Genomic DNA, 12,010 nt, shown 5'->3' with positions numbered 1-12,010 from the left:
TAACAGTTGCTTCTGTATTCAAAAGAGGCTTCATCTAACGCTTTTCATGGTAATTCAGGAACTGAAATAACTTAGGTCTTGCTAAATTTGTTAGTGTACTAAAAGGGCTATCTTTTTGGAAGCCTTTCTGGAGGCAGACTAATTATGTATAGGTTCAAGGGGGGGTTGTTTTGTTTTTTAACAAAAGAGAAAGTGGTACTGAAACTTACTTTTTTTCTCTCTTATTGGCAGGTTTTCTTTACCAGTGGAGCGTGAGAAATAGAGACTGAAGATGAGTGAGCTGGAACAGTTACGGCAGGAGGCAGAGCAGCTGCGAAATCAAATCAGAGTAAGAATTGCTAATAGCTTATTTTTCATGATTTAGTTCCTCCTTTAAAGGAGTAAAGCATAGAGATCACATCTATTACTTGCTGCACTTTAAATTGTGCAGAGCTTGAAATATTTTAGGAATATTTATTTAAAAATCAGAAAAGCAAGCCATTGGTATAATGAAATGCATTTCTTGAACAAAACATTTCCTATTGAAGTTTGCTGTGATGTTAGTAGGAGTGTATGTGTGTCAGCACATTTTTTAAATTTTGGATTAAAAAAAAGGGGGGGGGGGGAGCAGCAAACTTATAGAACCTAGGCAGGACAAACTGGGGTTAAGGGTATTAGAAAAGATTGTTTCTGGGCTAAAAGAGACCGCTGTGCTGCCGCTCTTGATAAGCATGCAGGTCAAAGCATGGAGCATGAGAGAAAAACCTTCCAGGGGTGGATGACATTTCTACAAGCCCTATTTCTTTGCTTCCTGTTGAATTAATTTTTTTTTCCAAAAATGGGGATCCCCCATATGAGCTAATGTTTTTGTTGATTGAAATTACTCATCCAAGATAAGCCAAGTGTGAGCTGTCATGCCCAAAGCCAGTTTTCCAGGAACCTATTGCAACATGCGTGTATATTTCAGTGATGTAGTTTTCAGTAGAGAGAAAAGTACAAAGCATAATAATGTTCTTCAAAGTCTTGTTTATTCTTCATCAAAATTTCCTTTTCCTAAACATGAAGCATTCATAAATCTGATTCATCTGGGAGTGCCTTATTTGCAAACTTCCCTATCGGCTAAAACTACAGGCTTCTTTAGAATATGTTGCATGCACACTGACTTGTTTAGTGTGGCATCTGCTGGCAGCAGTTGTTTTGTGGTGTTCTGCTGCTTAGTGCAGTGGCTGTTAGGCTGCTGATCAGTATCAGCTATGCGGTAAACACACTTCGTGTGTTAGTAATTGTGTTGGGGGCAAATGTTGATTTCACGGCTGCTCATTCAGTGTCATCCAAGAAGAGCTCTCTGTCCTGTCATTGTCACTTAATACACTAATGAAACGCAAGGGGAGGATCGGTCAGTGTTGTGGCACTGAGTATCCCTTCTGGCAGCTCTGTAGAGGTATGCAAATAAATTTTAGTTTAAAATGCGTTTTCTTACATTTAAGCTTTATTATGGCATTGCACAAATAAAAGGTATACATCATTTTACAGTTCTTCCTCTGCCTGATGTGTAAATACTTCCTCTTTACATTACATTGGGGTGAGCCAGTTAGTCTTAATTCAGTCTTAGTAATGAATCCATCTGGTTTTATGCAAAATTGTGTTGTGTGAAGAAAGAGATACTAGGCAAATGAGAGAGCTAGGCTGTGTTGCAGGAATGTTTGCTTTTTTAATTTTGGAGCATAAAAATCTGATTGTATAAGGCCCTTTGTAGAGGAACTCCATTTTGTGTCTTTAGGTCAATTTTACATTTCCCTTGTAACACTTACCACCCAAACTTTTAACTAGAACTATACAGAGGTAGCTGAGTAACCGTGAGTAACCATGGCTATTGCTATTGGAGTCTTTCGGGTACAGGGTTGGATACCTTAAGCCTAATTTTAACTTCAGATTAATATGTAATTACAAATACTTAATATTCAAGTTAAGTATTTTTCACTTATATACCCGATTACTTAATATTTAAGACACTTTCTGACCAAATAATTGTTTCATGTTTGTATAGGTGACTACTTATTTTTCTTAGAAAGAAAACTATGCAATTATTTAATAAGTAGGTGTTTTGTTTGAGATAGTAAGAGGGATAGATACAGATTGTAAGAGGGATAGATACAGAATCTAAAACAAAAAAACAAAAAAAGGGTATTTTTTAAAAAGTGTGTGGGATATCTAGTGGATTGATAATTTTCAGGAATTATTTTTCATGCAGTCCTAAAAAGAGGTGAGGTCACTAACAGACAGCATTTGATGTTATATGTGTGTAGCAAGCATTTTGCTGTCTTAGTTGTAAACAACTCTTGGATTTTGCCAGATATTTTCTCTATCAATATATTAATGAAAAATCAGCTGTGTGGTTATAAGCCAGGTCCAGATAAGATTGTACTTAGCAGCTTCCTAAAGCAGAGTAAACTGTGATGCACAGCTGTCAGTTTCCCAATAGACTTTGTAGTCTGCAACATTTTATAAATGTTGAATGAATTTTAATTTTTTTTCAATATCCAGGTGATGTGAGAGTACCTTTGCCTCCCCATGCAGTTACTACAGCTGTAGCTCTATTCTGTACACAGATAGACTATGCTGGAGAGATAAAGTAAGACTGCGTGTATTTTCAATGCAGGAAGTTTGAAACATCAGTGAACAATGAACTATTTGATCGCAGGATGGTTTTATGGTTTAAGTTGATTCCCAGTCCTGTCTGTAATAAAGCTCCTATGTGATGCATGTCCACACTTTGAGAATTTAAATTCAGGATATGATTTTTGGAAGTGTTGCATACTTGGCACAGTGTGACTTGAAATTGAATGATGTTTTGAACAAATAAAGACTATATTCTAAAAAATATATACAGTTTTGAGGAAAAAAAATTACATCTTGAGTGTGCGTGCTAGGAAATTGTGGGGGCTGCAAATTGATGAAGCAGATTTTTCTCACAAATTCTGCATTGTCTACTGCATGAACTGAAAAAAAAATTACAATTGCATAGAGGAGCTTTTTTATGTTATGACACTAATGATTCTGTTACGATAATGCATACGTAGAAATGACAGTTAAAATGTGAGAAATAAAATAGCGTGTTGAAACTTTGCTTTTCCTGCAACTTTGCCAATTGTATGGCAAGTATTAGACAGCCTCAAGTATAGTAATAGCTCTTCCTTTAAGAAAAATTGCTTTGTTTCATTTAGACTGCATTCAGAATTCGTTTTATGTTTAACATCTTCAAGTATTTCAGCTAAACTAAACATCTAAAGTTGTTTAAAATCCAGTGTATTTCTTCCTGTGGATGAAAGAAGTCCTGAGTGCTAGGGGATTTGCTGCTCTGGTATTTTAAACCGCTCCTGATTCCAGACGTCAACATTTTATAAATATTTCTACAGTTCAGACATTTTAAAAATAAGTTGTGATGACTTAATCCACTCTTAGGCTTGCTTTCTGGGAGGAAAGCTATAAAGGGTGGTCAAAATAAACAGACACTGAAAAATGGTTAAAGTTGCAAAGTCAAGTAGCTGTCAAGCAAGAGCTTGAAAAATTTTAAGATCCTAGTCTGAATGTGTTGATGCAGTTCCAAAACGTGTGAGTAAATGTTTCCGTTCCTCCCCTCAAAGAAAGCATTGCCATTAGTACACAGATTGAATGCTTTCTTGGGATACACACACACAAATTAGCGGTGAAGGCAGCCACCCGTTGTTTGTGGGATGCCTGCTGCATTGGTTAGAGAAGTTGGAAGGTATTTGGAAAAATTGCAGGGGGTTAGAGAGGGTCTTGTGGCTGGATCCTTCAGTACTGCCATTGATAGTTTTATCTCTAACTTGCGCTATAGAGTTCCTGTATGATTTTAAGCCAATTGTTTTAAACCATGCTTCTCAGAAGTGGTTGCTGACTGTGAGCCTGATTTTGTTTTTTTGAAAATGGGAGCCTGAGTTGCAGGAGTGCAGAGCAGTTGCAGTTGTAACTAAAACCAGGTTTTGCAAAATTGGAGTGTTGCAAAGTGGGCTCAGTGGTGGTGACCTGTGTCAGGTGTCCAGTCTGTTACTCCGATAATACAAACAAAAGTCAAGTCTGTCTTCTAGATAGGGTTGAATAATGTGCAGAAAGTAAGTCATATGTCTGTAGTGTCTCAATGACAAAAGGACAGAGTGTCTGTATGGACACCTGAGCACCATCCATTCTATGAAATGAATGAGGGTGTTAGTTGACTGGCTTTTTTCCCCTTCATTTTGTATGAAGTGCATCAGCAGTTTCAGTAAGCCTGCTGTCTGTCCTGCTCTCCAGGTCCTGCCTGTTAATTTTCAGCCTGCCTCTCATCGTTAGCATTGTCACACCTGCGATGGCAAGGGGGTTAGTGCAGGAGCCTCGTGTAGCACAGAGCTTGCTAATCATGTATAATATGTGGTTGCTTTTTCAGGTGGATCAGTTCTTTCCTTGGTGCTCAGCACACCCTGAGCAAGCGCATCCACACCAGGGAAGAGGGTAGGCGCTGGGACTTAAGGGTGGCTCCAGGTGCCTTTGAATCACCTGTTCTGTAGAAAGGGAGACTCAAAGGTTGCTGGGGCATGGTCCTTCTTAAGTCCCTCTTCCTCCACTACCCCTAGCTTGTGTGCCAGTGCTTTAGATTCCTTGACAATAAAACATATTAGGGTGGCAGAAGGCCTGTTGGCGTGTAAGTTGTTGGATTGTGGCTTTTTGAGTGTGCCCTGTAGACATTCTCTCAGGTGATGCTCGTTGTTGCCTTTTAGATTTAAATTGTTCCGTTCTTTTGTTTCAGGATGCAAGGAAAGCGTGTAGTGACACAACACTTGCGCAGGTATGTTCTTGATTCTGTGTACAGACTGTTAACTTGCTATATAAAAAAAATAAAATTCCCTGCAATTTATGACTGTAACACGTTTATTTAGTAACTGAAAGAAACCTTTGGAAATGTGTTGTGTATTTATGCAGCTATTTAAAACAAAACAGAACCACCTCACCAAAAAAACAAATAAAGCAGCAAAAAACCCTAAGTAGTCAAAAAAGCCCCCACCGTCTTAATGGGTCCTGCTTCCAGTTTACCTTTTAAATAGTGTGTTTAGTGTATTTGGAAAGATTTAAATGTCTTTTACGTGTATTTTGGAAACAGAAGTATTTTGCATTTAAAGTTCTGCCATGCTTTAAAAAGTAATGGAGCAGTAAATACTGGAGCACTTTCTTTGATTGGTTTTAATTGATAAAGCTTTCTGAAGTTTCAGGTATAGCCATTGTGAAGTGTATCTGTCTTTTGTAAAATCTGTTTTCCTCAGTGTTGTATGGACCTAATCCTGGTTTGTACACTAGTATCCTTTTTGTTTTTTTAAAATGTTGCTTGCCAAGATAGATTATTTTCTATCAAAGTTCAAATATATTTAGTTATCTTTATATTAAAAATAGTTCTCAGTATCTCAGGGGTTTGTTTTATTTATTTTTAGATCACAACAAGTCTGGACTCAGTGGGTCGGATTCAAATGCGAACAAGGCGTACGCTTAGAGGTCACTTAGCCAAAATCTACGCTATGCACTGGGGATCGGACTCAAGGTTTGTACAAGTGACTCTTAAACCTGCAGTTTAAGGGTTAGAAATTGGATTGTCAAATTCAAATTAGTATCAGGTTTTGGGAGCCATATGGTATGGTGTTGGTGCCCTTGCAAGGAGATCATAGACCACAGCTGATGGGGTTTTTTGTCTTTAGTTACAGTTTGCCTTTTTAAAACCAGTGAGGATTGCATAGTGGTCCTACAGAAGCCTTGATTAGACAGGAGAGGGACTTTGCTTGTTCTGTCCACAACAATTTGCCTTTTCCTTCTTTTAGTTGTGACTGAATTCTTGGAGTCAGTTTAAGCAGAGGAGGTTATGTGGTGGGGCGTATTTTTGGAATGCTGGAGAACGTATTTTTCAAGATGTTGAGTAATTATGTAACATCTGTGGTAAGAGGTTTAAAAAATTTATGGACAAGTTTTGTTTTATTGAAGAAAGATCCTTCTGTACATAGAAGCCAAGTAACTTTTTCCACTATGAGGGAGTTTTGTTATGCTGCCTTTGGAGTGACCGATGGTCAGGTGTTAACAGTGCCTCATGGTCTGTTCTCTGTCATGTAGTCCAGAAAGAAATACATCTAAAATCTGTTCTCAAAATAAATCTTATTTTCCCCTGAATTTCTTGTTTATTTTTGTGTAGCTATGTAGTTAAAATATTAGTATATGAAAAATAAAAGCAGCTGTGGAGAGAGTTCATAGAACATTGTTTTGGAAAGTTGTTTGGTTTTGTCCATTGTTAATAATGAGTCCCTGTGGACACGTGATTCTTCAGTCAGGTAATATGTAGATCTTTGCAGATTTTTTCCAATAAATGCTTCTACCCCCCAGAAAAACGCAACCAGAGGGTAGCAAAGGAATTAAGACATTTCTGAATCACTTGGTAACCATGTATGATGCATGTCTATATTGAGATAATGTTTTTGTTTTACATTAACATATTTTATTTTGTGTTTCTATTTAGGCTACTAGTCAGTGCTTCTCAAGATGGAAAATTAATTATTTGGGATAGTTATACAACAAATAAGGTAGAGTTATTTATAATCCATATCAATAATTCATGCATAATTTGTATGTGTGAGGGGACTTCTATTTTTTCCTATGGTTGTAAGGCAAAAATGGAAAGAAGCAGTCTTTTCTAATTCAGATGTCATTTTATTTTTCCTTTCATGACTGGCTGATGACTACTAGTGGCATGTTGTAGGCTGTGTCTCAGAAGCAATAGTTCTAGGTAATACGTAACATCTGCACTCTTAATTTGCTAGTGCAGTTGCTTTTAGCTGTTGCTCTCTGCCTGTGTGGTGTTGTTTCTAAAACGAATTGAGTTTTGTATTGTAGAAATACATAACCTCAGAATTTACAAGAGTGCTTTGCTTTTGAGGGCAGAGAAAGGAGGAGGAGGAAAAAAAACCGCAAAAAAAGAAAAAGCTGTTAAATGAGAAAAGCTTAGGTAAAGTGTGGAGTGGTCGTCTGTTTCTGTAAATGTCCAGTCTCCATGGGTGCAACCATCCCATTTTATAACCTATAGTTCAGAGATGTAGAATTGGACAAAGAAATCTAAGTAGAATAAAGAAATGCTGGAAATGTTTAAGTTTAGAATAGCTTTGCTATTAGATAACGTACTGAAGTTCCGTATATCTATCCTGGAAACTACTGGCATTTTTCATCCTGGTATGTATGTATGTATGTATAAATATGAAATTAGTTGTAATATGTTATAAAATCAGAATACTGAAAATTACAATACCACCGTCTGCTTGGTGTGTTCAATCTGCTATAATTCATTAACTGGTAAGAATGACCCCAGTGAAAACTGGAAGCTGACATGTGACATAGCATTCATGAGCTTTGTCTTTCTGAAGATGCATGCCATTCCTTTGAGATCCTCCTGGGTGATGACTTGCGCGTACGCACCGTCTGGAAACTACGTTGCTTGTGGTGGATTGGACAACATCTGTTCCATATACAACTTAAAAACCAGAGAGGGCAATGTGAGAGTGAGCCGGGAGCTGCCAGGGCACACAGGTCAGCCATATTCTTGCTTCAGCTTTGGTTTTGTGTTGCATCAAATGAAACAGTGTCACTTTGAGGTGTATTGTGACCTGTGACATAGTGTTGTTGGTTACAGACTAGCTGTGGGGGAGCTTTAATCATTGCTTTTGGATTTTAAACCTCAGTTATTACTCCAGGGTCTGAAACGAACATAACTTTTATTTTTAGGATACTTGTCCTGTTGTCGCTTTCTAGATGACAACCAAATTGTCACTAGCTCAGGAGACACCACCTGGTGAGTTTTTGAACTCTGTTGGCCTTTTCCCCCGCAACTCTTCTTCCCTCCCCCTCCCCCCCCGCCTTAATTTGTATGTAAAACTTAAACTCTTGGAATGGCCACGTACATGGTGTTAACGTTGTTGCTTTATCTGCAGCGCTCTGTGGGATATTGAAACTGGTCAACAGACCACCACATTCACTGGGCATACTGGCGATGTGATGAGTCTCTCTCTAAGTCCAGATATGAGGACTTTTGTTTCGGGTGCCTGTGATGCCTCCTCGAAGCTTTGGGATATTCGGGATGGAATGTGCAGGCAGTCGTTCACAGGGCATGTGTCAGATATTAATGCAGTTTGTGTAAGTGATCATTTGTATTTCCACATGGGAAGAAAGGGGGAGGATGAATGCTATAGTTGCATGAATTCAGCTTATAGTCTGCTGGCTTACCTTGATTTAAAATCAGTTAACTTTGTTAGGGTAGAGACGTTAAATTGTATGTAATGAAGAAGGTTGTCTAATAACTTACGATCTAGTTTATAACCGAGTTATTACTACTGTCATCTGTGATGCATTGAACTGTTCTTGGAATAGTTTCAGCTGGTTTTGTTCAATAACAGACCCTACTTTTTTTAGGAAACAAAGAATGGAGGAGGGAAATGTTTTGCAGTGTGGCAACGAGTTAAAAACTGAAAATTGTAGATAAATGAGAGATACTGAGGGGGAGCAAAACAGCCGAGCATCTTCATCTTAAAGCTTTTTGTTGAATGAAAGTGTACTTGATATTTTTTGTCGAAAAGAGCAAAATATTCTGGAAGGCAATTTTGAAATCAGTGCTTATGTTGAATATTCATCCCTGGAATCATTTTGTAATATTTATAAACTGGACTATATTTCCTCTCTGTCATAGTAACACTATGTTCTGATCTTCAAGATACCAGTTCTGATAAATAGGGAATGAAATCTTAAGTCTAAGCTGCATCTGTTTTTGATAAACATGAAAAATTAAGGCTGAGAAAATACCAAAAGCATGACCAGTAGAAAAATGCGGTTCCTATACTTAGACCTGAGTCCTGACATGTCTTGAGCCCTTTTCAGCCCCATCTCAGTCAGTACGGCTGTTGTAAGAATGACTGATCTGGAGTAGGTTTTTGGAAATTGAATTGCTTGCTTTCTTCTATCTTGACTGAGCCAATGTGACTGACCAGCTCGGGATGGAACACTGTGTGCCACTTCAGCCAGGTCTTCCTGGCCCACAGCCAGGATGCACGTACTGCATTTTGCTTCATTTGTAGGAGTTAGTTGCATCCTCTTTAACTCCTGTTACTCCACATGCAGGGAACTGTCTGGGTAAAATTCCAGACATTCAGGTGTTATTACTCCTCTAGAAGTGTTCCATTGCATAACTGTGTATCTGCATTTTTTTACCATGCAGGATTTTTTTTTTTAAATACATCGTTCTGCCTTTACCTGGTCACCCTGGCAAAATTATCCTGTGATGATTTTTGAAATAGTGTGTGAATATCATATTTTTCTAGTGTCAAACTCCTGTCTCTTAATTAAAACTTTCAGTTTTTCCCTAATGGACATGCATTTGCCACTGGATCTGATGATGCCACTTGCCGCCTCTTTGACCTACGTGCAGATCAGGAATTAATGATGTATTCACACGACAATATCATCTGCGGGATCACTTCTGTAGCCTTCTCAAAAAGCGGTCGCCTCTTGCTAGCAGGTTACGATGACTTCAACTGCAATGTGTGGGATACTCTGAAAGGGGAGAGAGCAGGTGAGTACGCGTTTCTATTTCCTTAGCAGCAGGTAGATATTCAAAATCTATGGAAAATGCACAGCCAGTTCATTGCCGGTGCTATTGCTGATGTTAAGGAATCTCCATGCTTCCTTTTAACAGTTTTCTTTTGGAATGGCATCCTTATATTTTATTGCGTTTAGTTATACATCCCAGTTGTGTTGTGTGGAGTAAACGCTCCAGTCAGTGGAATAAATACTCCTTCTCTTGGGTATCAGCCATGATATATCTGTGGGCTGGAAGACACCAGCTCTTGAGGCTAAGGAATGGCCTCCAATATCGTGTTACGTCTACAGAAAATCTATTTCACCGACGTGAATGGAATTAAGTAATATAAAATTACACATTTGCATTGACTTTTGCACCCATCAGTAAGTAATTTGGGTAGCACTAAGTTAGGGGGCCATAATTTCCTGGGGAAGTGGACACTTTCAGTCCTGGAGTTAGTCGCTTCTAGGGCAGACAGCATGTTCATAGCTCGGCTACATCTTTCTCCCTCCAGACAGTAATTTAAATGACGGGGCCTGGTTCAGTTCTGAACCTTGATTCTGCTGCTCAGACTGAAAAGATAATCCTTTTCCTGAAGGGACATGGACAGGCTGAGGTTTAACAGACCTGGATGTGGTGCCTTGGGAGAGCAGTCAGGTGCAAGGATGGCTAGAAGGAAAGCAAAAATGGAGCAGGAAGAGGCAGGGCACAGTGCTGCTTTTCTAGCAGTCTGACACAATAGATGGGGAATTTCTAATCCTTACAGTTTGTGAAACACGGGAGACTTGAGGTAGGTCCTGTATCCAGGCCATTGTCAGAAGACATCGTGTTTGATTTTGGAAGTGCTTGATGGCTGAAATTGTGCACAGCGCTGCTAAAAACGGGAAAACCAGTAGGGAGCCTGATTAGGGCTGAGGAGGTCTTTGGGACAGAAAGAAGTCATAAGGGCAGAGAGAAAGCTGGAAGCCATATTGCGTGTACATATTTTTTAAAACCTCATGGTTGAGTTCCTTGGTAAGGCCACTGTGTTGTGTATAGTTCCTCAGGGTAGAGACAAGCAGGGTGATTAGAGCTCGCGTTACGTCTCTTTTAGCAAATGTGACGACGTACCTGGGAGAGCAGAGTGACAGCTGAGGTCCCTGCCATCCTCTGAATATTCACTGTCATTGCTTCTTCTTTTCCAGGTGTCCTTGCTGGCCATGACAACCGTGTCAGCTGTTTAGGTGTTACTGATGACGGCATGGCTGTAGCTACAGGGTCTTGGGACAGTTTTCTCAGAATCTGGAATTAACTGGGAGCCAAACATGTACATTCTCCATTTGAGATCTGGAGAGATCAATGCTGCAGCCTATAGCTGTGAAATAACATTTCTACCTTGTATTTGCAGGTGAAGTTTTTCTATTCACTGATTATTACACAAAAAGGCTTTCTGTAAACTAGAAAAAAAATCAAGTGAAGAAATAGGGGAGGGGGGAAGAAATCACTGACTTTTTAAAAGGGGCCAGCACACATAATCATGGTGACCGACAAACTAAGAGCCAGTCTTTTTGTTTTTGGTGGTTTGGTTAGATTGTCCTTGAAGGGTTTTTGCTTGTGCTCAGTCTGCTAATCCTGTACTTTTTTTTTTTTTTTTTTTTGTACATAACAGAATATACACATTATAGCAGCCAATCATGTAACATTTGTCTGTATGTAAAGAAGTATGTTTGCATTTTTTAAGGAATACATTTATGGCTTTGCTTTTAACCTGAGATGTCACTTCTGAGTTTTGTAGTGGATGAACTAGATTGCCGTTTTAAATGTTTTTGTGAATTTATTGTAGGTAAAGTGAAGCCAATGGTATGTATGTGTTTTTATAATGGAAGGCATTTGAATTTTTTTTTAAAGGCCCTGGAGACTCCCAGTTAATACCTGTCGCCTTATTCACTCACTTCTTGACCTGCTTGCCTATTTTTAATCATGGGGGTTCTTCCTTCAAGCCAGTGGTTCCTGGTTCATCCATTGGCAGTCATGGCCTCCAAACATCAAGGAGTTAACGCCAGGCAGACTTGCAACAACAGCAAAAATAATGAGAAAAAAAAAAAAATAAAATCCATATCCAGTTCCAGAAGTATTAGCTTGCTTACTGCAGCTTTTTGCATCAGTCACTCTGCGTAGTCCTTGGCCATGGCCGCCAAGTGACCTGCGTTGCTGTCGGTAAGTGGCCGAGTGCTTCTCCTTTGTCAGCTCAGCTCTGAGTGAGGTAGTTTTGGCCCGTCACAAACTCCAGCTGATTTGCACTAACACAACGATTTGGCTGATGCTCAGTGCACAGGGCGCGGTGTATTCGCAAAGCTTGCTCAATTACCACAGTCGACTGAGACGTTCAGGAGGACTTTGCTT

The 12,010-nt window shown here is 39.1% G+C and overlaps 1 protein-coding gene across 5 annotated transcripts in view; it reads left to right on the top strand.

Annotated features, from left to right (window-relative positions):
* GNB4 (G protein subunit beta 4) overlaps nucleotides 1-11,719 on the top strand; it is a 73,919-nt gene extending 62,200 nt beyond the window's left edge. For all 5 annotated transcript variants that reach the window (XM_080410036.1, XM_080410038.1, XM_080410034.1 and 2 more), the window contains 9 exons: nucleotides 232-328; nucleotides 4,784-4,822; nucleotides 5,460-5,566; nucleotides 6,527-6,590; nucleotides 7,425-7,587; nucleotides 7,783-7,849; nucleotides 7,989-8,190; nucleotides 9,403-9,619; nucleotides 10,813-11,719. In XM_080410036.1, coding sequence (XP_080266162.1) covers nucleotides 272-328; nucleotides 4,784-4,822; nucleotides 5,460-5,566; nucleotides 6,527-6,590; nucleotides 7,425-7,587; nucleotides 7,783-7,849; nucleotides 7,989-8,190; nucleotides 9,403-9,619; nucleotides 10,813-10,919 — 1,023 coding nt within the window. In that variant the 5' untranslated portion in view covers nucleotides 232-271 and the 3' untranslated portion in view covers nucleotides 10,920-11,719. The remainder of the gene's footprint in view (nucleotides 1-231; nucleotides 329-4,783; nucleotides 4,823-5,459; nucleotides 5,567-6,526; nucleotides 6,591-7,424; nucleotides 7,588-7,782; nucleotides 7,850-7,988; nucleotides 8,191-9,402; nucleotides 9,620-10,812) is intronic.
* Nucleotides 11,720-12,010: the final 291 nt, after the last annotated feature.

Source organism: Falco punctatus (assembly GCF_963210335.1).
Source record: "Falco punctatus genome assembly, chromosome: 13".
In the NCBI taxonomy this organism is placed as follows: Eukaryota; Metazoa; Chordata; class Aves; order Falconiformes; family Falconidae; genus Falco; species Falco punctatus.
This window is presented reverse-complemented; position numbering and strand designations above follow the sequence as displayed.